The 24,151-nt window shown below is 34.9% G+C and overlaps 2 protein-coding genes across 5 annotated transcripts in view; one reads left to right on the top strand and one right to left on the bottom strand.

The window, feature by feature from the left end:
* Positions 1–558: 558 nt before the first annotated feature.
* On the bottom strand, positions 559–22,720 carry LOC144958318 (HAUS augmin-like complex subunit 3). Of its 2 annotated transcripts, none has more exons than XM_078890217.1 (14): positions 22,656–22,720; positions 20,311–20,525; positions 19,613–19,753; positions 16,092–16,175; positions 15,637–15,748; positions 14,738–14,956; positions 12,830–12,978; positions 11,252–11,386; positions 9,850–10,030; positions 8,168–8,320; positions 6,625–6,721; positions 3,213–3,378; positions 1,635–1,812; positions 559–808 (listed from the first exon to the last, which is right to left on the bottom strand). In XM_078890217.1, the coding sequence occupies exons 2-14, from the start codon at positions 20,481–20,483 to the stop codon at positions 614–616; spliced, it is 1,983 nt and encodes a 660-aa protein (XP_078746343.1). In that variant the 5' UTR covers positions 20,484–20,525; positions 22,656–22,720; the 3' UTR covers positions 559–613. The 2 variants fall into 2 exon arrangements, with proteins under 2 accessions (XP_078746343.1, XP_078746342.1); XM_078890216.1 differs by lacking the exon at positions 22,656–22,720 and adding an exon at positions 22,216–22,328.
* LOC144958317 (uncharacterized) overlaps positions 22,369–24,151 on the top strand; it is a 52,334-nt gene continuing 50,551 nt past the window's right edge. For 2 of the 3 annotated variants that reach the window (XM_078890212.1, XM_078890215.1), the window contains exon 1: positions 22,372–22,490. The gene's annotated coding sequence lies outside the window, so the exon portion shown is untranslated. Of the gene's footprint in view, positions 22,491–24,151 lie in introns of all 3 variants that reach the window. The other variant, XM_078890214.1, reaches the window with a different exon arrangement.

The following is a 24,151-nucleotide window of genomic DNA, read 5'->3' as shown; positions in this document are numbered from 1 at the left end:
AGACGTTCAAATCTTGGTAAAGGCATCTCCTCCAAGTCTGTTTTGGATGACCCTGTTTCCTCTTGCCCTGTGGGTTCCATTCGAGAGCCTGCTTGGTTATATAATAATCTCTCTGCTTAAGACTTTTAGGTGATCTCAAACTAAGTACACTGATGGTGTGCTCTAGGATTCTACATCTGTTCCCTATTTGAGTCAGTTCCCCTTTGTCTTCCCTTTTCTAGGTTGCTTTAATTGTAATTCTAGAACTTTTTGCTATCCCATATCATTCCTTTTTATTGGCGCTGATATGACCTTATAATGTGTTGCAAGCGCAGTAAAAACCCTTAAAAACAAACAAACAACAAAGTTAACCAAGCATGACAGAATGCAAAGCCTTTACGAGTTATCATTAGCCCCAAATTCCATTTTAACCCCTGTCTGTATGTGTGGTTAAAGAACATTAACGACCCTCTCCCAGGAGAGTCTCTCCACTCCCTATAAAAAAAAAAAAAACAACTAAAAAAACGAACAAAATACAAACAAACAACCAAAAAACAAAAAAAAACAACCAACAAACGATTGAATCATGACATATGTTTATTTACACAAATATTATTCACGAAAGGCATGCGACTCATTTGAGATCTGCCCCACCACCACCACCACCACTTGCCCCACCACCACCAGCAGCAACACGACTGACACTACTAGCAGATATCTTCAGTTTTTCCTCCAAGCCGACGATGGTGGAAATGAGACGCTCTGGCTTGGTGTGGAATAAACTGTACATTTGTCTCTCCTTGACTAGGACTGGGTTGCCCTTCAACAACTGGGGGATCAAACGAGATATAGAAAAACGCTGTATGAATGAATGAAATTCATCAATAGACTTATCCATACCTGCCAACCCTTCCACTTTTGGCGGAATCATTCCTATTTTCACACTTCCTTTTTGTATTATTCTGCCTTTATCTCTAAAATAAAATTCCGATTTTCAAAAATGATGATAATGGTAAGAATAATTTTTTAAAAAAGAGCAAATTCCTATTTTTTGTCTCAAATTCCTATTTTCAGGCATTCTGATTCCACTTGTGGAATGTGAACGGTTGGCAGGTCTGCTTAACAACCAACCTAAACCATTCTAGAAGATTTCCACATACAAAATCCTAAATATTTAGGACTATAAAATATTAAAACACAATACCAAATTACCGTCCCCGATCCCACAAAATTAATTAAATCTCTAAAACTGAATAATATCATGTAAATATTAAAAGGTCAAATGAAATGCATAGTAATGAATATGATGTGGTGTTGGTTGTAGTAAAAAAACAAAACAGACAAAGCAAAATAAAACAAAGAAAAAAAATAATCATTACAAAAAAAAATAACAAAAACTTGAGATTTTAATTTTATATAATGCAATATCCATTAAATGGGCTAAAAGCGCTTTACAAGGGGTTCCTAGCCAACAGCAACACTTTTGACTCACTGGAATTTAACTCAAGTTGCCCATAACCTGTTTTTTTGGGGTTTTTTTTTTTTTGCTCCAGACTGGAGTTTTGACATCTGATATCCACATTCTTTTACATGTGAGAACGAATGGGGCTGCAAAAGCTGGACAAAACTCAAATTTGGAAATTTCCATCTCTCACCTTTTTCTTTTGCTGGATATCTTTAACAATCCTGCCTAAATTTGAGGTCAAGGTCGAGATAGAGCCTTGCAGCGCCACCATGGAATCCTGTACATCTGCTGGTGACATGTTAGGTAACTCTGATGACGTACTAGACTCAGCATACAGGGTAGCCTTTCCATCTCTCACGCATTCATCTCTGATTATAAAAAATTTAGAATAGATAAAAGAGGTCTGTCTCCTCTTTGAGGTTCATAAGATGGAATTTATTTACTGTTTTTAAAAAAATTCAATTTGTTTCATTGGGGTTTTATTCTCGAATCAGTGTCAGAAAAAATGATAATCAGATAACCAAAAGGTTTCAGATTGAGTTGACCTATGTGAAAAAAGACCTCCACCCCCCCCCCCCCCCCTTCCACCCAAAAAAAAAAAAAAATCTCCAGAAGACAAATCTAAAATCTAAAATCGTCGGTCTTAGGTTCAATCAATTGTGATATATTGGAATCCATCTGGTTACAATGTAAAGAGAAATGAGGAGCAAAGCAGATATAATGTCACAGGTCTTCGTTTTGCACTTATTAGTAATTGTACTATGCAAAGTCTAATATATAGCTACATTTTTTAAATCGAATATCTTTTCCTTTTGAGGGGAGAAATGAAATGCTTTTTTCATCCCAGAGCCAGAGCTTTGTCTATTCTTTCTTTTTCTTCAAACTTATTCACAGATTAAGGGATTTCTGTCACATCTGTTGAAATATTGAGCTTTTTTATATAGCGCAATACCCACTGAATGTGCTCAAAGCGCTTTACAAGGGGTCCCTGGTCAACAGCAACATTTAACATGTAGGACGGGACATGACATCTGTTAGGCGATATGACAAATTTTTGGACAAAGACAACGCTGTTAACGGCCAAGTACTCGTTTTACACCTGAGTACAGTGAGAGAATGTAAGTAAAGAGCCTTCTCCAAGGACCCAACTATGCGCCGAGCGAGGCTCAAACCCAGGACCTTCCGATTCGAAAGCGAGAGTCATACCACTAGACCACATAGCCGTACAAATGAAATGCTCTTTCACCCCAGAGCCAGAGCATTTTCTATTCTTTCTTTTTATTCAAACTTATTCACATTCACAGACAAAGGGATTTCTTTCACATCTGTTGAAAGAAGAAATAAGATTCCACTTCACCTGCTTTGTAAAGGTCAGAAAAATTGAAAGTACTGACTATATGTTGGAACAGTAGATGAAAGAGGGAATGCTATGCCAAAAAAGACAGTAACTACCATTTTTGTGTTTAAAAAAAAAAAGAAAAAAAAACGAAGAGAAAAAAGGTATGTCAACGTGTATAGTAAGTCCTTGGGTTGGAATTTGTGGGCTCCAATCCTACATGAAAACATCAGAATTGCTCCCTTGTGATTTTGACTATCAGTATCACAAATAGATTAAAACAAGAAAAGAGGCGCTTTTTTTTAGAGTCTTTAAACCAGAATAATTGCCTATTTGGACAATAAAGATTATTATTATTATTATTATTATTATTATTATTATTATTATTATTATTATTATTAATAGTGTTAAAAATGTTTAGCTTAAACTCACAAGAGAGAGGTGTTTTGGTTAAGAGCTTCGTCGTCCACTTGTCGAGTATCAACACTGGATTGGTAGGAGGAGTAAAGCAAAGTGGCCGCGTCCTTCACCTTGGTCAGGGGTAAATACAAGTCTCGGTTGGCTTCCTCAGAGGACAAATTTGTTGTCGGGCATTTGGCTTAGGGTGAAGAAGAAAGGTTTTACAAAATTGATAATTGGATAATTTTTGATGTATGGCAGAGGGAAAAGGACATTTGTTTTTGTTTTTAAGGGTTTTACGGCGCTTGCAACACATTAAGGTCATATCAGCGTAAGTAAAAAATAAGAATATGGGATAGTAAAAAGTTCAAGAATTACAATTAAAGCACAAAAGAAAAGGTAAGACAAAGGGGAACTGGTTCAAATAGGGAACAGATGTAGATTCCAAGAGCACACCGTCAAAGTACTTAGTTTGAGATCACCTAAAAGTCTCATCCAGACACAAGCACAGGTCCCAACTAAGAGGAATACAATCAAATGTGTACCAATCATATAATATAATCTGTAAACTAAACATAATACAATGCATAACAGAGAGATGATTTACAAGGAAAAAAATATTATCTCCCAAAACTATAACTATACATTCGACTGTTTCCCTCCCAGCCAAGGAACTCCGGCAAGGATCAGGACAAAACTAAGTAATCTCATTCCAAGACAATGACAGGAAACAATTGGAAAACGGGTATGGGGGGATAGAAGACACAGCATGTACCTCCCTGCCCACTATGGGAGGTCAGGATCCCCACCCAGGGGAAAAGGACAATTCAATTCAAACAATGAACTAATGTATATCAGCCAATATAATGGTAATCAGGTCTCAGGTTCGATCCCCAGTATGTAAACCAGAATAATTGCCTATTTGGACATAAAAGATGATGATGATTATTATTATTATTATTATTTTTAATAGTGTTAAAAATGTTTAGCTTAAACTCACAAGAGAGAGGTGTTGCTACTCGAAGCTCGAAGAAATAAATAATGTGAAATTGAATGTAAGCTTCAACTTGATATACGAAAACAGATAAAATCGATGTTTTGGGTTTCCCCTTTATCAACATAACAGGATGAATGAAACGCTACAGACGAATGAGATAACGTGGTATTGGCGTTGTTAAGATGAATAAACAAAAACCATTTCTAATTATATATGAGCCAAGGTCAAAAGGTGCCAATTTTTTTTCTCAAAATAAAAGTGACATAATAGTCCATTCATGTTTCTATATGTGTAGCAAAAACCCTGTACTTCATGAATCAAAGGCCCTTTAGATAACTTTAAGGTCTAACGCAGCATAATATCGTCAACAATACCTATAGGTTGCTGGTGTCACCTGTGACCGGTGACACCAAAATGAGACAAAAAACTCAATAACCAAATGATTTTTGTTGAGTATCAAACTTTATTTAGTAAGTTATAGACAAAAAGACACAATCAACAACAATCATAGTACAATAATATTACCAACTATTGGAGAAAATGTTGCTTTTTGGTGTCATCGGTCACAAGCAACATAGAATGCAAATATATTATTTCATAAAAATGTTTGTGCATTAACAACAACAACAATATTGCATATGCTTATTACCAGCAATGTTCAGAAACTTGTGGAATAAAATTTTGTGAAATAATGCGACCAAAGCATATCTTATTTAGCGACATTGGGTCACTTGTGACATTAGACCGATGACACCATTACTTATGTCACAAGCAATACCAAATTGCAATTTCGACAATATATCATTAATTTCAGTCAAACCAGTGTAATAACCACAGTTAAATATGGAATTTAATAACATTTCAGAAACCAAAGACTTCAAAAATAGAAATATACATGGAAATTAGAGCATCTGAATGTGACTTGTGACATAAGACCGGTGACACCATTACTTATGTCACAAGCAACACCAAATCATACTTTCGTCCATAATATATCATTATTTTCAGTCAAAAAAGCACAATAACCTACTATAAAATGAAATTCAATGATATTTTAAGAAACTAAATACTTTCAAATTGGAAATATGCTTAGATATTAGTAATACCATTGTTGCTATTACTTTGGTCAAAATCGGCACGAGAACGCAATTTTGCCTCAATAAATCAAGAATAGCAACTGAACACATGTAATATAGCCTGTTAAAATGTAATTCAATGACATTTCAAGCTTTGAAGAACATGAAAACAGAAATACATTAGAAACTTCAAACTTAAGTGTCACCTGTGACATTTTAACCAATGACACCAATGGTCACAAAAAGTACCAGAAGTTAGATAAATATCAGCCATGGTAATGAATTCATGTAACCATACCGTAACATCCGCCCTACTGCTCAAATCTGCTAGTTTGTAGTAATTTAGTGTGTTGATAGTAAATCAAATCAAATTTCTTGACAACCCTTCTTTTATCTGGATTCGTCAAAAGATTAAGTTTTGTCTTTTTCTTGATTGATACAACCCTGAAACATAAAAAATTAGAATTACAAGGAAATAATTAATTGTGTCAAAATCAGTCTTATGTGAGATGTCATAATATCATATTTGTAAATAGAATAACAGCTGAAAACATAATTTTTTGGTGGCACTTTGTAATATCCAATATCAAGTGTTGCTTGTGACAATGTAAAATAGCGATGACACCAAAGTTCAACTTACCTCTCCTGCCTGGAGCCACGCTGGAAAGGCAAATGAAAGTGTTGCACTTTAAAGACTGGTAAGAAGGGTGGATCAAAATTGCGAATCGCCATTTAACGAAACAAACTTCCACGTGTTCACGCATGCCGTGTTGCTTGTGACAAATGACACCAAAACCAATAAACCTCAATATCGGCAAAACGGTATACATTTACTCCAAGATTTGAATTCAGATAGTAAATCTATGCTTTTTTCTCATAATAAAACATTTTATAAACATTAAACATGAGCTTTAAAGTTTCGTGTCGAGTCTTAGTATTGTGCTGTGTTTGATGACACCAAAGGTCACAAGCAACACCAACTTTTTAAGAACTCTATATGAAACTTAATCAGATATGTAATATACTGCAATTGCGTTTAAAAGTAAATTTTGACTTTATACTATTAGTCAAATTTCAATCACGTGAGCTAAAACATCACATTTAATTTCTACATGATTTCTAAAAAGGTGATGCGTTGACCTCGTTTTAAGTACATGCCAAACAGTATTGAAATTTGACTTTCAAGTTGTTTATTTCATATTCTGTTGAACAGAGTATGTTGAGCTATCTCATTTTATCTCTTCTTCATATTATCAATTGATTACAAGCATTAACCCAATGAAAACAGCCCATAATTAAGTAAAAATCAAATTTTCTTAACACTGGTATCAGGCGGGCACCTTTTGACCTTGGCTCATATATATATACATACCCATCATTTGGTGGATGGCGTTACAGGATGTGTCTCGGGCATCCACCACGTTGCGCTCAAACTTGGCACGGTTTAAATCTGGGTCATCCAAGCATTTCTAGTTGTAGGAATAATTGAAAAAGGCACACAGGGAATGTGTGAAAAAAGGGAATCCGAATAACTCAGTTGTTGTTTTTTGGACCACTCACTCCCTTCACAAGAAAGAGGCCCAATGTCAATCCAGGGAGCAGTCAAATTGGTTTTCTGACCACCGGCTCGAACCAAGGACCTTGCGATCTGAAAGCGAGTATCATACCACGAGACCACATAGCCGCACATGTCAATTCAAGATGCAGTCAAATTGGTTTTCTGACCAACCTGCAGTATTTGGCTGGTAGACTTTCTTAGATCTGGTAACGATTACTTTGCAATAGACTATTAAAAGGGTAGCAAGCAATTGCTATTGTCTGTTTAATGGTATAGAAACTGGGATAAATATTATCTTCTAGGACTTATATCTTTGATCGTCAAAGATATATTACAGAAAATTGGGAAGAAGAGGAAGAAGAAGAAGAAGAAGAAGAAGAAGAAGAAGAAGAAGAAGAAGAAGAAGAAGAAGAAGAAGAAGAAGAAGAAGAAGAGAAAGGTCTAACAATTAAACCCAAAGAGAGATAACTCACAATAAAACATAAATGTCTATTAACAACAATATCCCAGGAAACATACAAATACCATCTGAATATCTTTCTATTATTAAAACAAAATGATTCATTTTTAGAAAAAAAGAAAAACAAACCCAATGGATGATACAGGGCTATATGGGACAGCATGGCTCAGCGGTCTGGTCTTTGCTTCGTACCCGAAAGGTACCGAGTTCGACTACCCGCCGCGTTGTGTGGCCTTGAGCAAGTCACCTAGCCTTAGCTCACTTTGCGGCGCTGCACTGCGGCTGACGCCTGGGTTATTCCAGTCTTCTGAGAAAAATTTCCCCTTGGAAATGAATAAAGGGAATTTATTTATTTATTTTTATTTTATTTTATGAAGGGTCAACAAAGGTGATAGATATCGAACTCATAACCCAAGGGTCAGATCTGCCGTCTTAAGGAAAAAGACCTTATATGGCCTCTTATTCCAAATAAACATAGGGTCTTTTTCCTTAAGATGGCAAGGATGTTTAGCTGTCTTTGGGGCGGAGGCAGGGGGTGGGGGGGGGGGGGGTTCTCAAACAACTATTTTTCTTATTTTTAAATTGGAACAAAGGATTTTAGTTGTGATAAAGATTTCAAATATTATAAGTTGGGTTTCATGAAACCTTGAATTTTCCAGCAATTTCATCAAGGAATTTATCTCTAGAAATCTGTTTCTTTTTAATAATTTGTAGGGACAAAAAGGACTGATAACCAGTTGTAATTTGGAACAAGGATTAATAAACTCATTATCAAAGTCAGTTTTGAAAAAGTATTGATAAATTATGAATTGTTTTTCATACAATTGGAGTAGTAAGAGAGAAAGAAAGATAGAGCCCTAATTTCAACACGCCATCCTTAGAGAACCAAAGGCATACCATGCGCTGGTTCCAGTCATGAAGGTGAGACTCCAACATTTTCTCAGCAGCACACAAGAGATGGTGAACCCGCTCATGGAATCTCAACTCAAGGTCATAGAACATGAGTAACAACTCACTGCGTGACCTCTGACCTTCCAGATATTCAATGACCTGTGGGAGATGAAGTGGGAGATATGAAGTTTAATCCAAAACTACAGCAACCAATAAAGATAACTTTTGTAAATCAGTGCTGATGGTGACAAAAAGGGAAAAAGGAGGAAAATTATGAATGGTTTTCTTTACACCACATGTTTACTTCACTAACCCCCATTTTTAGAGCCATTGAGATGATAAACTACTCTAGCTATCTTCTGGATAGTGGGGAAGCTGCACCAGTTTGTTCCACCACACATGAAATCTCTCAAAGCCAGAAAATTTGATTGAGGAAATTCCTCCTCTGACACAAAAATCGCGGATCCGAGGACAACCATCAGCACTGGTATATAGCTTTTATGCGCCAATCACTCTCACCAATATCCTTTGCCTAGGCTGATCATGATAAAACTCAATGAACTAAAGTTTTTTCCTAGAAAATTCAGACTCTAGTTGTATCATCTGTGACCCACTGTCATGCAAAACAAAAACAAGAACAATTTTTGAACACATTTTTGATATGAGATTACGATACAAATGCTCCACCAGCTCGTCTATGAGAGTATCCCTCCAAAAACGACTGCCTCAAGTGGTGTAAAATCACTTTTGAAGTGTGTGGGAAATTTCTTTTTCTTTCCTGTGCGGCTATGTGGTCTTGTGGTATGACACTCGCTTTCAGATCGGAAAGTTCTGGGTTCGAGCTTCGCTCAGCGCTTAGTTGATTCCTTGGAAAAGGCTATTCACTCACATGAGTACATGGCCGTCTGTCCGAAAAAAAAAATTGTAATATCTCCTAACAGGCGCCATGTTAGGTCCTACATGTTAAGTGTTGCTGCTGGCCAGGGTAAAGCGCTTTGAGAATGTTTAGTTTTTTTTGTTTATTTTTTTTAAAGACGCCAATGGAAGAAAATGAAAGGGGTGTAAATTAGCTTGAACAAGCATAAATGGATATCCATATAGTCAAGAGTTATTACAGTATTTGTAACTCAGTACAGAGGACTGATTATAAGTTGAAATATGTGAGAATGCGAGTACAATACAGATTACCCAACAGGTGACTTGGTCAGATTAAAAAGAAGTTTGTTCCATATGGCCTGCTGGGAGAATAAAGTGAACCATTTTGAAACGCACAGAGCATGGCAAATATATGGAAATGTGCTGTACAAATGTTCTGTTTGTTGTTGCTTTAGGTCTCTTCCAACACAATTGAGGTTATATGAGAGACCGCTGAAACAAAAAAACAAGCAATCTAACAAAAATAGTACAAATGTAAATCAAAATCATAACCTAAAGATATCATAAGCTAAATTATAAATAACCAAGAACAAACAGGCAGAAGATTTATAGAAAAAAAAAATATCCCCTGTCAAAAATACAATCACAAACCAAAGAAGCAGGATAGGCGAGTAAAGAGAAGAAGAATCGACATCACTATCGGATCGTACACCCATGCGAACATCATAGGTATATGATTCAAGGGTGATGCTCCCATCCAACAAATGTTCATAATAATTTATCCATTTATATTGAAGACTGAGAAAACATACCCGATCTTGGTTTTTGGTGAAGTAGTCTTGTCTCTTCAATTTCAATTCATAATTCCCAGTGAGGATTTCGGTACCCTGTAAAGTACCGAGTTCTTTGACCAGTTCTGGAATGGCTGATTGGTACTGGGATGCCTCATCTCTGGATTGGCGTACGAGGTCCTCGGCTCGGGATTGTAAATGACTGAAATAAGATTAAACAATAATAATAATAATAATAATAATAATAATAATAATAATAATAATAATAATAATAATAATAATATAATAATAATAATAATAATAATAATAATAATAATAATAATAATAATAATAATAAATAATAATAATATAATAATATAACAATAATAATGAATATAATAATATAATAATATAATAATAATAATAATATAATAATAATAATAATAATAATAATAATAATAATAATAATATAATAATAATAATAATAATAATAATAATAATAATAATAATAATAATAATAATAATAATAATAATAATAATAATAATAATAATTATAATAATAATAATAATAATGATAATAAACGACATTTACATAGTGCCTTACCACCATTCTAAGAGGCTCTAGGCACTTTACATTCATCATATAAATAAATATAATGAAAATTTTTTTTAAAACATAGCAAATCCAATAATGCACATAGCGAATAGGCAAAACATTCGACACACATGAAAGATAAAACTTCATTTACAAAAGAGAAATCATGAGACGAAAAGGTGAGTTTTCCATTTAGATTTGAAAGCTGACGAGTCGGCACTTCTAATATCTTGCGGGAGCATTTAAAAAATGGGGTGCCGAAAATTCAAACAATTGTTCACCAATTTTGTGGGATGATTTACGATTAGATAAGATTGTTCTATTTTGCTATTAAATCTTAGATTTCTACTTTGGAAATAGGGGTGTACGAAGTCATATATATATCCAGGGATATAATTATTTAATGCTTTTTTAACACACACACATACACAAGTATAGTAAATAAACAATATGAACATTTGTATAGCACATTTGACAATGCTCAACTCAATACACTTCCCAATACTTAATGTATTCCCTCAGCAGGTCATTTGGATCCAAATTTCCATTTCATACATTACAAGTCGCCTGATAGCCATTATTGGAATAACACTCTTATCATTTTCACCACTTCCTATTCACAGCTGAGTTGAGTGGGGTAATGCATGTGAAGTGAAACACGCACAGATCCCAGGCAGGGGGCCAGAGTTTTTTCCCACACATCCTGCCAATAACAACGAAAAATGTTATGGCAGAACGTACGTCCTATCGACATATCTGTCTATTTAACACTAGAAAAATAGGGTTAAATGTCTAGTTCTTCAAACTGTGAACCGAACAATAACCTTGTCCATAGCAGGAAAGACAAACCTAATGGTGGACGCGGAGGTTGGGAATTTGTCGGTCTTGAGAAGATGGAGGATAGATTTGGCTTCCTGGACGCCTTGCATGGCTTTCTTGGCATTGACCAGGGCATTGAGGCGGTTGATCTCACTCTTGGGGAAACTGGTCAGAAAAACAAAATTAAAAAACAGAACAAATGATAAATAATAATAATAATGAAATTTATTTATATTGCACCCAATCCTCTATACAATAAAGCTCTAGGCGCATAACAATAACTTCAATCCATTCAAAATTCTCTCTCTCTCTCTCTCACTTACTCTATCTATCTATCTATCTATCTCACTCTCAGTCTCTCTCTCTCTCTCTAACTCTCTCTGAAGAGGAAGACTTAATACTACAAGCTACAGCTCAGATTTTAAAATTGGAGAAAAAAAAAAGAGGGGGGGGGGGGTAAATAATAGGCAGTTTGAAAGCCTGACATGTTTTCAAAGCTTGCTTAACTCAATCAACCCTAACACCGACTATATCCGTAGTATACCCGGGGTTACTTTTACCCCATGTCTATTTATTACATTTTTCTGAGACAAATTATAGGCTTAGTATCAAAGATAATGTTCTTAATTTTTACATATTAATTGTAGTTGAATAAAACGATCTATGCACATCCTCATTTTAAATAAAATTTTTCCAATTTTCAAAAGTAACAAAAACTTCTAGGATTGAGTAAGTTAATCACTACTATACATCTCACTTTACAAACTCGTCAATCGAGCATCTAAAATGTATAAAGAATTGTAGCAAAACAAAACTTTAAAGTCTTAACCATCACTTTTTAAAAATGTGTGTAGCAGATAAAGATGATAAAATTTGCTATTTTTGTTTTACAAGTGTCGGGTGAATATGGAGAGAGTTTATTGTTATGATTTTGATTTATCAGGTTGTTGGATAGATTTTGAAAATCATCTGTGATAAGTTGGATATGGTATATATCATGACAGAGGACATCTCATATATATAGATATCGATTAAAAATTATAATCTGTTTTTGCTTTTAAGGTTTCACAGCGCTTGCAACACATTAAGGTCATATCAGTGCCAGTAAACAAAAGAAAATAGAGTAGTCAAAATATTCTAGATTTACAATCAAAGCACCCAAGAAAAAGTGAGACAAGGAGAATTGGTTCAAATAAGGAACAGATGTAGATTCCAAGAGCACACCATCAAAGTACTTAGTTTGAGATAATCTAAAGTCTCATCCAGACCCCAGCACAGGATCCCACTAAGAGGAACACACTCAAATGTTTACATATTACATAACTAACAATACATAACAAAGAGATGATTTACAAGAAAAAAATACCATCTCCCAAAACGAACAGGATACATTTGACTGTTTCCCTCTCAGCTATGGTATCCAGCCAGGGCCAAAACAAAACCAAGTAATCCTATTCCAAGACAAAGACAGAAAGCAGATATAGGGGGATAGAAGACACATTAAGTGCCTCCCTGCCCACTATGGGAGGTCAGGAACCCCATACAGAAATTTAGGTCTGTTGTGTTTTCTTATTGGCAATAAAATTAATGGTCATAAGTAAAACTGACATTTTTTGTAGAAGAGCAAATTCCCTGCAGTCTTCTAAAAAGGATTCCCTATCACATTGGTCATCGTCTACTAAGATGTTCTCTGGCTGGCTGATGTCAAGTAGGCTGTACTGGTCTGTCTCTCTGGTGCCAGCTATGTCGGCCATGCCCTGGCAAAAGAGAAAGGGGCAATAGGTTGGTCAACTTCACGAAGAGTATGCTTTGTTGACAGTAACTGTTGGAGGGGAGAGAAGCCTTTTCATTCATAGCTCCACGCCTATGAAACGCACTTAGTCCTCGGACAAAGTTCTGTGAAAATCTATCATCTTTCAGGAAATATCTGAAGACTGAGTTGTTCCGTGAGGCTTATTTTTCATGAAATAGATGTTGCTAGGATTTTGTTTTTGTATGCATGCTTATTATGTATCATGTAGTGTCGTGATTTTTAATTTTGTTGTTTTTAAACATTTTTATTTTTATTATGTAAAGCGCCTCAGAGCACGATTAACATGGATGTTTAGGCGCTATATCAATTCATTATTTACTATTTACTATTTACTTTGTTGACACATGAAAAATATAATTTGAAAATGTATTGAACAGAATTTTAAAAATCTAAACTAAAAAATGTAATAACAAAAACAAAACAAAAAAAAAACAAAAAAAACCCAAAACAACAACATCTGCATCTGAATCTTTTAGATCTCCCGTTATGACCTGATCAGTAATGAAGAAATATAATTAGAAACAAATGCAGCCTCTCTTTGTGACAAAGTGGCCTCCATCATACAAAGGGCACGTAAACGCTGATGTTTGGTTAATCTAGGTATCTTGTTGAAGGAATGTTTATGGTCTTGGCCTTTTTAACCCCATGGTTTACACTACTTGACATAACCTTTTGTTCAATCCACACGGAAAAGTAGAAAACGGGAGGAGCTGCCTGAATCCGGTGATCGTGAAAATACTAACGAAAGAGTGAAAATGGAGTAAAATGCAAGTCATTTTGCATTTTACTTCATTTTATTTGTTTTCCATGTTAATTTGTGTATTGTTTTGCTGACGAAGGGTTTGTACCCCGAAACGTCCATTGTCTGTTTTGTTCCCATACGAAGCCTCTCCATTTTCACTCTTTTGTTCAGTCCCCAGCAACCAACCAACTCACATGTGCCTCATGCCGTATTTTGGGCCTCAAAACATATAATTTGAATGAATAAAATATCAAATTTTAATGACGTAATTGATAAACATAAAACGTGATGAGATCCTTTTACACAAAGATTATAGTGGTACAGCTTGTGACGTCTCTAGCAAGGGTTGCATTCCATTCATCAGTGTGTTCATCAATCTCTTGCCTGACAAATCTGACCACCATATGCTTCCCTAGCAAGTCATAAAGAACAACATTTAAATCCCAATTCCAATTCAGAAATCGACCAGTTTGATACCCTTTAAAACTGGGACAGACATACTCAAAAATGTAGGACAAGCAGGTCATGACTATCACATGACCAGCTTGTGACGTCTCTAATATGGCGTGCATTCACTGTATTTGCATAAAAAGCATGCATTTCTCTTCCTCTGAAAAAAAAAATTAAAGGCACTCAGTGGAATCCACCAGTCGAACGCATTGAGGCAAGGTCTGAAAATAAAAATTTAGGAAACCTTTGGAAATATACTGACTGATTCTCAGCCCTCAAAAATTTGTAGGATGTTCGATGGTCTTTGCCAGGAGAGCAAGAGAAATGACAAAATACTGGGAGTCTCCAGACAAAATTGGAAGACTTGACAAGTCTGGTATAGGAACTACATCCCTCCTGCAAAGAAAAAATTAACAAGTATAAAAATAAATTAACGAATCAATTAATTAAATCTAATTTTGTGATTGGCCCAACTTTTGCTGCAAGAACTTAATTAATTTCAATAACCTACTTCAAAGAATCGCTTCTTCGTGTACGCTGTCAGGTCTTGAGAAAACCTTTCCTCAGCTTGGTGGAATCGAGACAGATCCACTTGGGACAGAAAGGCAGCTTCCGTGTTATCACTTTTACTAGAGGCAAATCGTACACCTCGATCTGGCTCTGTAGGAGGGGTGTACAATGTGGTGATGTTTTGGACACTTTGAGTCAAATTCTTCAACGCTGAGTCAATCTGTGGATTAAAGTAATACAGAATTCTCATTTTAAAAATTAATAAATAAACATGTCTGTCTTTATGGCACCTTGCCTACTACAGGCAAGCGATGTTGACAGATGTGTGATTGGATGGGTTTAAATCCAGGTCCTAGAGCTGAGTCCTTGGGAAAGGCACTTTAAACTCTTTACCCCATTGAACACCATAAATGTATCTCACAATCAATATCACTACCACAACCTGCCAATTGACACTGACAGGGCTGATAAAACAGGATACAGGATTTTGACTTGAAAATCAGAATCTTCATCCCCCCCCCCTAAAAGATGAAAAGTACATATAACATCCCTTCTACAATTTGAAATTGTGCATGTAATGAAAATAAATATTCTATACTAACAGTTTATATGTAATTACTGAAAATACACAAACACACAAATAATCAGTCTCTATAATGATACATTTATCTAACCTAATCTCGCCTCTCTTCACTTTCCATGTGTTTATAACACACAAAAAGACTCACAGATCCAATTATACAAGTATAAACATCAAAATCTTCAATGGAAAATTCAACTTTGTTATTATATTGTATAACTATATATATATTATATAACCTTCTAATACTTATATTATATATTATTTGATTTGAGTGATTCCATAATATCTAATAAAAATAAAAAATAAAAGGTATTCACCTTGGAACTATACGCACTGCTTGAATTGAACACACCATCACACTCTCTCTTGGCTTTACTAGCCAGATTGTCTAGTCTGGACTGTTTGGTCTTTAAGGTCATCATTTTAGAACTGGATAGTTGAACAAAACAAACAACATTTTATTATATATATATATATTTTTAAAAAGTCAACTTATTAGGATCAAATTTGGAGAAATAAAATATAAAATTACATTTATTGATATTGATATTAAGCTTTTTATATAGCGCAATATCCCCTAAACATGCTCAAAGCGCTTTACTAATGGTCCCTGACCAACAGCAACACTTAATACGTAGGATGTGACATGATGCCTTTTAGGTGATATTACTGTGAAAACAATAATATTTGTGTGAATCTTCAGATAATGAAAATGGCTATTGATGTTGCTTGGGGAGGGGGAAAACCCTCAATATAACTTGTGAACACTTACTCTAGTTGCTGCCTTTGCTTCAACAAGGTCTTCTTTCCTTCTTGAAGTCGAGCAACTGTTTCCTCTAGACCATCCACATCAGACCTGAAAAACAAAGAAAGATAGTGAACTTTTATATGGCAAAACATCCACTAAACGTATTGGAAGTGGTCCCATGTTAACAGCCTACAAAGGAGCCATTATAACTTTTTTCAATTAGGTAAGAGGGTAAGAACACATCGTGTTGGAAAATTCACATACGTAAATGTGACAGTCGTTACCTACCAGACTATCGTAATAAATCAACAGGCTGAGGAAATAGTCTCTGATTATAAACACCTAGATGTTGTAGCTGACCATTGTCTGAAATAAACTGACCGCAGTAAGGTTATGAAGTGCAAAATCAAGAAACGAATCATGTAACTTTTATCAAAACTTGTGAATTTAAAATTGATAAAACATTGTGCACTTTGTTTTACAGAACTGTCATAGAAAGTGTTATGACATTTGGTTTATCTGTATGGGAAGGCAAAATCTCTTGCCATTCCAACGACAAGCACAATATCAATCGACATATTCCATCGACTGCTTTAACTCCTTGTCTGCGAGATGTTGCCTTCAGGACATCACAAAGAAAAGTGATGATGCTTCTCATCTGTTGTCCAAACATTAAAAAATATCTCAAAAGAAGCTGCCGGATGATATGTCGTTACACGAAGAGCGAGAGCATTGGTAGTCCTCTCTTCTCACTGACAACAGGCTTTTTAATTTTAAACTGTGATCTGAAGTTTTTCATTAACACCCATCATTATCTCTTTAAAATTTATGAAATTGACTTTCATTATTGATATATTTACACAACATTACAAAAATTCAATCTATCGTATCTTGCTTCATCTATATGTTATATAATATATTCTATGCATCAATATTAAAATCATAAACGAACTTTACTTTTAATCTATTTACTATTTTTCTTTATAACCAAATAGACTATATCATATGTCGACACCGCCATAAACACTACTCAACCAACTCGCGATCATACGGTGGTACACTGCTAACATCCGATCACAAACTTGTAAAAACGAATTTCAACATAAATGTGTACAGACAACGAAGACAGAAAGGTAAAACGGCAGTCAAAATAAACACGGCAAAAATAGTAAATGAGGGAGAATGTCGCATTCATTACCAATATGAACTTAACTCAAGTCTATGGAAAATAAAGCAAAACAGCAATCCAAACAATGAATGGAAAGAGACGCAAGCGGCAATGAAATATGCGGGGGAAGAAAGTGCAGGCTCTATTAATACAACTAAGAACAAACCAAATCGAACGCCTAACATCGCTATTAACGATCTATCGCGGCAACAAAAAGAACTTAGGATCAGGATACAAAACACGAAAGACTCGGAAGAAATAATAAACCTGAAAACGGAACGAAACAAAATACTGCATTCAATTCGATCACTTACAATAAAACACAGAAACGAGGAATTAGACAAAAAAGTGGAAGACATAGAAAAGTCCAAAAATAACGCATCGTCTATGTTCAAAGCGACGAAATCTCTGAACCGAAAACCATTCGAGAACCCAAAACTACAGGATAAATTTGGCAAACAGACAACAAATCCCAACGATATCCTTGACATTGTAACTGACCACTTCCAGCAGAAATTTCACAAACAAGTCTCACAAATATCGCCCTTCTCAGGAAACCCTAGAGACCTAAACAACCGCATCACAACAACTGAAGTTAGAAATAGCATAAAGTGCCTAAACAATAACAGATCCCCAGGCGAAGATGAAATTCCCGCTGAATTGCTGAAATCGGTACCCTCTCCCTGGATCTGAGCATTGCAAACATAATGAACAAAACATTCTCAACACACAAAGACCGGGATATAAACAGCGGTGTCCTAATTACAATACAAAAACCAGGAAAAACGAAAGGACCCGTAGACAACCTGCGCCCAATAACATTACTGAATACCATAAGAAAAACACTGTCAACTATTGTCCTCAACAGAATTAGACCGAAAATAGAAAAATATCTATCACATAGCCAAAGCGGGTTTCGCCAAGACCGAAGCACATCGGACGTTGTATGGACACATAAATGGTTGGCAGCAAAGGCACTCAAAGAAAACATATCCATAACAATAACCGGAATCGATATGTCCGCAGCCTTTGATACGATCGACAGAGGAAAACTTTTGGAGATATTAACAGACATAGTAGACGAAGACGAGCTCCGAATAATCCGATTTCTCCTCAGCAACACAAAGATACAACCAAGGATATACGGGGCCACAAAACAGACGCAGTTCGAAAGTAACATCGGGACCCCCCAAGGAGATAGTCTGAGCCCGATTCTGTTCACAATATACTTAGAACACGCTCTGAAAGAAGTTCGAAAAGTCATCCCAAAACCAACGACTCATATTGAGAATGCAATCCCTAGAGAAATCGCCTATGCAGATGATGTCGATTTTATTGGATCAACACCAGCAAATATAGACATCATACAAAATACCCTCATGAAATATAACCTCCAAGTCAATGCCAATAAAACCGAATTTACAACAATATCGAGGAACAAAGAGGAATGGAAAAGAACAAAGAAAGTCGGCTCACTAATTGGAGACACCGAGGATGTACAAAGAAGAAAACAGCTATCAAACGCCGCACTCAGTAAACTCACCAATGTATGGATTAGAGGTGACAAAATAAAGAGAAAAACCAAACTGAAACTGTACCTGCTCTTGTAAAACCGGTACTTCTGTATAACTGCGGCACTTGGGCGTTGACAAAATCCGAAGAAGAACATCTGGATGCCTTCCATCGCACACAGCTAAGAAGGGTACTGGACATCAAATACCCAAAAAAGATCTCAAATGATTCACTCTATAAGATCACAAAAGAAAGACCAATCTCCCTTGACATTTTACAACAACGATGGCAACTTTTCGGTCACATTCTACGCAGGGACAAAAACATACCAGCTAACCAAGCCATGTCGGGATACTTCCAAAAACACGGGAACCTTTTCAGAGGAAGACCGATCACAACACTCCCTGTGATCCTAAACAAAAACCTCACAACACTTGGACAAAGCATTAGTCTCATAACGGCAGGGGACCTTGAAAATCTGAGAACCCTAGCAGAGGACCGGCAATATTGGAGACACCTCACACAGGAAATACTGGAAACAGCCAAGGCGACCCGATCTTTCGGTCGAGACGCGAAAGGCATCTAAGTCAAGTAAGTCAAAGTATTTAAATATATTTTTACAAACGCTTATTTACTCATTCTTCTTTTATTCACGTTTGTAAATCCAATATTCTTATGGATTAATAAAATTTATAATTTAAAATTATACAACAACAACAAAAAAAAGAAAAAAACTAATTCTGCGAGCGATTTGTCAGAATTTTACCGTTCAAATCCTCAGACAATCGCCTGTTTATCGTGAAAGAAAGCTCAACGAAAGCATCACATTTCGCATGTTCAGTATCCCAGTAAACAAAAGACTTACTGTAGCTGTGACTCATCACAGTCATCATCCTCCACTTCATCTACGTCATCATTATCTTGTTGGGTTGTCGCAGACACTGCCAGGGCATCTTTCAAGTGTGACCCAGTTAGGATTTTGCCAGCTTTTCTAAGATTCTGATAGCTGGAATAAAATGTGATTGGTTAAAAATATATTCCAACCATCTAAAAGTAAAAGGCAGCATCTCTGCATTTTCAAGTTCATCTATCATCAAAAAATTGAAACTGTATATTTTTTTTTTTTAAAGCATAAAAAAGTAAAGAGAAAAAATACAATAAAAGAAAAAAGAAAAAAAGACCAAAAAAAAAAAAAATGAAAAAAGAAAGAAGAAAACCGAGTGTTTTCAAAATCAGTTAAAATCAAATCTTAAAAGAAAAAAAAAAAAACTTCTCGTGTAAACACAGTCATGTCCCAGTGGGATTAGATAGGTATTTGGATAGTGGAATCAGTTGATAAAATATCAAAAACAAAGAAGAAGAAAAATCCATCCCCAGACAACCTGTCTGGATAATGGAGACATCCGACTTGTGGAGTGCCGGATTATGGAGATGCGACTGTATCAAGAATTAACTTTTTAAAAACATGATGACAATATGTAATTCATTGAACCAACAAATTAAACCAACAACAAAAAAAATAGAATCATTCGAAAGATAAAATCTAGAACTACAGAAACCTACGCTTCCATTTCTTGCGGACTCAGCACATTTTCCTTGCCAATACTGCAAACCCATTGCATGAAAGACGACGTTTTTGGATCTCCAAAGGCCCAATCAAGAGAGTTGGGGTCTAACTTTGCTGCATCTGGATAGTCAATCCTCTTCAGCATCTCAATCAAATCACAGGCAGACATATTGCTGATGTTGATGATTGGTGCAGGAAGGTGAAAATTAGTCTGTTGAAGTTGGAGTTAGGGATGAATTTTTATCTTATATTGACATAAAGACCTGATCGCTTGTTAAATGTAAAATTGTATAATGCCAGAAAATACATAGAAGAAGAACAAGTGGTAGAGGCGGCATCTGAAAATAATGAACGATCTAAAACACAGTCATGAGCAATAGTAATACTGTAGTAATAAATGTGTCAGAATAAATGTAATTGACGACCAACTCAGGAAATTGATTTTGAATTTAGAGATAATTAAACCACAAACACACAACACACACACACACACAAAAACAAAAAACAAACAACAAAACAGGTCTTAAACATTAGTATTGATTGGATAGTGCAACTATAATAGCCTCTGTGATTCTTGACATATTATTTAAGACTGCTAAACTAGTCCTGTCATTAATAATAATAACAATAATAACAATATAATAATAATAATAATAATAACAATATAATAATAATAATAATAATAATAATAATAATAATAATAATAATAATAATAATAATAACAATAATAACAATTCAATATAATAATAATAACAACAATAATAATAATATTATAATATTAATAATAACAATAATAATAATAATAATAATAATGATAATAATAATAATAGTAATAATAATAATAATATAATAACAATAATAATATAATAATAATAATAATAATAATAATAATAATAATAATAATAATAATAATAATAATAACAACAATAATAATATAATAATAATAATAATAATAATAATAATAATAATAATAATAATAATAATAATAATAATAATAATAATAATAATAATAATAATAATAATAATAATAATAATAATAATAATAATAATAATAATAATAATAATAATAATATAATAATAATAATAATAATAATAATAATAATAATAATAAATTTTCACTGCATGAATCTGATGTTTCTTTTACTTTAGATGTTAATAATAATAATAATAATAATAATAATAATAATAATAATAATAATAATAATAATAATAATAATAATAATAATAATGAATAAAGAAGTAAATAAAAATGTCTTTTTCTATAAAATTATTTTTTTTTTTTAATTAAAAATGGGCATCGACCCCAGCCGAGGTGAACAGACAGTGTGTGTAGTGTAGATTGACCCCAGCATATAACGAGATTCAGATCATCTACAACTGTGACATTTAATCTCATATTAGAGAATTAGAGAACATTACTTTTACTGCCCAGTGTTCACGGCGGCCGTGAACGTAGCCACTGCGTATTATTACAGCATCATGTTTTTCTTGAAGAAAATTGACAACGGATGTGCAGAAACACGGGTAATGAAGATGGATGAAGTAATAGATAGTACAGTCACAGTTGAAATTGTAGGAAAAAATGGGGAGGCCTTCCGAAAGCTCCCTACATCTACATCCCTAGTATTCTTGTTTTTTATAATGATCTAGTAGGGGGTCTGGGAGGGGGAGGAACTTTTTTTTTAAGCCCCCCCCCCCCAACCCCCTACTAGAACAAGAATACTGGGGATGTAGGAGCTTACGGAAGGACCCCCAAAAAATGTACTGTTCAGAGTTCAGACCAGACATGTTTTCCTTTTGCCAACGGCAACGTTTCAGTTGATTTGTATACAAGTTAGAATTAGTAATGAACATGACCATAGCTTGTGAAAATATCATGCCTTGGCCAATTGTCCTCTTACCGAACATAATAAATGAAATAAATGGCAAGCAAATTGTAATGTTTGTATTAGGTAGGAGTTTGAGGTTGGAAACTTTGAAAACGAAACTATCCGAAACGAAACTCTTTAAGTTCAATTTTTTACATTATCAAAATCTGACCAATCATTAAGTTTGTCGATTTGTGATTGTTGACAAAAAATATCATGGCGGAAAAAACAAAACGATGACTTATTTCCCGTCCTGAAATTGATCTAATTGAAACGTATCTATCTAGCACAGATACTTAATTTTAAAGGTATATGGTTCGATAGAGTAATTATTAATTCAATTTAAATTAAGCTAGTTCACAACACATTCCCATTCACAGAGTCTGTCAATAATGGAGTCATGCAGTCGAGACTATCTAGGCACTTTGTGATTCTTTGACTTTGATCAAGTTTGCCTTGATTTTGATACTCACTCCAGTACATTGGCCTCCGGCCGGTAGGCTCGCTGTAAGATGAAACTCGTTTTTTTGGAACTTTATTTAGACACTTGCAAGAAGTAGCTCTCGCGAGTTGAAAACAGGCGAGGATTTCTGTTTCCGTTTTTGACGGGAAAAAATTTAGGAGTGATTTTAAAATGTTCATTCTTCTTTCTCAGTGGAATGAAATGGCATGTATTAGATTTAGATCTAGACATTGGAAAGGGCATAAAATTCTACATACAATGATGCTAATATTATTATCTTCCTATATCATGATTTTGAGAAATCTTTGCGTAAAGAGAGTATATGTGTTTAAACGCTTATAACTTTTAAACCAGAGATGGTCCTTCTTAATTAAAAAAAAAGTCCTTCTGAGATACATATTCATATTAAAGTAGCTTCTCTAAAAATTTCAGAGCAAAATATGTTTGCACTCAGAAGTTAGAGCTCCCCAAAATACAGAAATTGGCCTCGATTGTTTACAGAAGCTGCCATTTTCTTATACTTATTATACTGATTCACTTCCTGTCGTCTGCTGCGTTTGAGAGATAACTTCGTCAATCCACATCAAAACTTTATATCTTACAATATATTCCATTTATGGAAGTTATTTTTGTTTTAAATTACTCAATTAATTGGCGTTTTCATGTCCATGCATTCATTTTATAATTTACAATTCTCTTCCTTTTTTTCCGATTGATTTTTCACTGTTGATTTAGACGTTTTTCATCATTTGACAGACGTCTGTCCAATTTAGGGGAACGGGGGAGTGTCTGGGGATAACGAAAAGGCTGGTCTTTCATTATCCCCAGACACCTGTCTGGCGATAACCAAATTTCGTTATCCCCAGACACATATTTGCAACTCCGCTCCTTTAAACAATTATCCACATTCCAGAATATGGAATGTTTCCGAATGCACATAGAAATAAGGAAAGTTAATAAAATATCTATAAAAACATAAAATTAACCAACATTAAATCAGTTGTTACTACATATACACAATATGCGTCGACTTCGAAGTGGGTGTCATGGCCGAATGCAGTGATGCCAAAACTCCGGTTTCACCGGAAAAAACTCCGGTCTGGAGCAAAAAATTCCGGGCTCCGGGCAACTTCCGTCAAATTCCGGTGAGGTCAGTTTGTTCCAGGATCTCCCCCCCCCCCCCTTTCCAACCACCACATCATCATCATTACCATAGTATTAAACCATCATCACACCACTACTACTGCAACCACCACCACATCATCATCACTACCATACTACAACCACCACCACCACATCATCATCATTACCACAACTACTACTTCAGCAACCACCAACACATCATCATCATCACTAACAGTACCACCATCAACATTACAACCACCACGACCACATCATCATCACAACCACTACTACTACACCACAACCTCCACATCATCCTCACTACCACTACTACTACAACCACCAGCATCACATCATCACTACACTACTACTACAACCACCAGT

Source organism: Berghia stephanieae, chromosome 12 (genome assembly GCF_034508935.2).
Source record: "Berghia stephanieae isolate SIO BIC M18660-M18661 chromosome 12, UCSD_Bste_1.3, whole genome shotgun sequence".
NCBI classification, from domain to species: Eukaryota; Metazoa; Mollusca; class Gastropoda; order Nudibranchia; family Aeolidiidae; genus Berghia; species Berghia stephanieae.
The sequence above is the reverse complement of the archived record's forward strand: the minus strand, read 5'-3'. Positions and strand labels throughout refer to the sequence as shown.

Coding starts and splice junctions, on each gene's coding strand:
- LOC144958318 (XM_078890217.1), bottom strand. CDS start 20,483: ATGTCTGCCTGTGATTTGATTGAGATGCTGAAGAGGATTGACTATCCA. Junction 3,379..6,624: donor CGCCATCCACCAAATGATGG/GTATGTATATAT, acceptor CTTCACCCTAAG/CCAAATGCCCGACAACAAAT. Junction 809..1,634: donor ATATCCAGCAAAAGAAAAAG/GTGAGAGATGGA, acceptor TTGATCCCCCAG/TTGTTGAAGGGCAACCCAGT.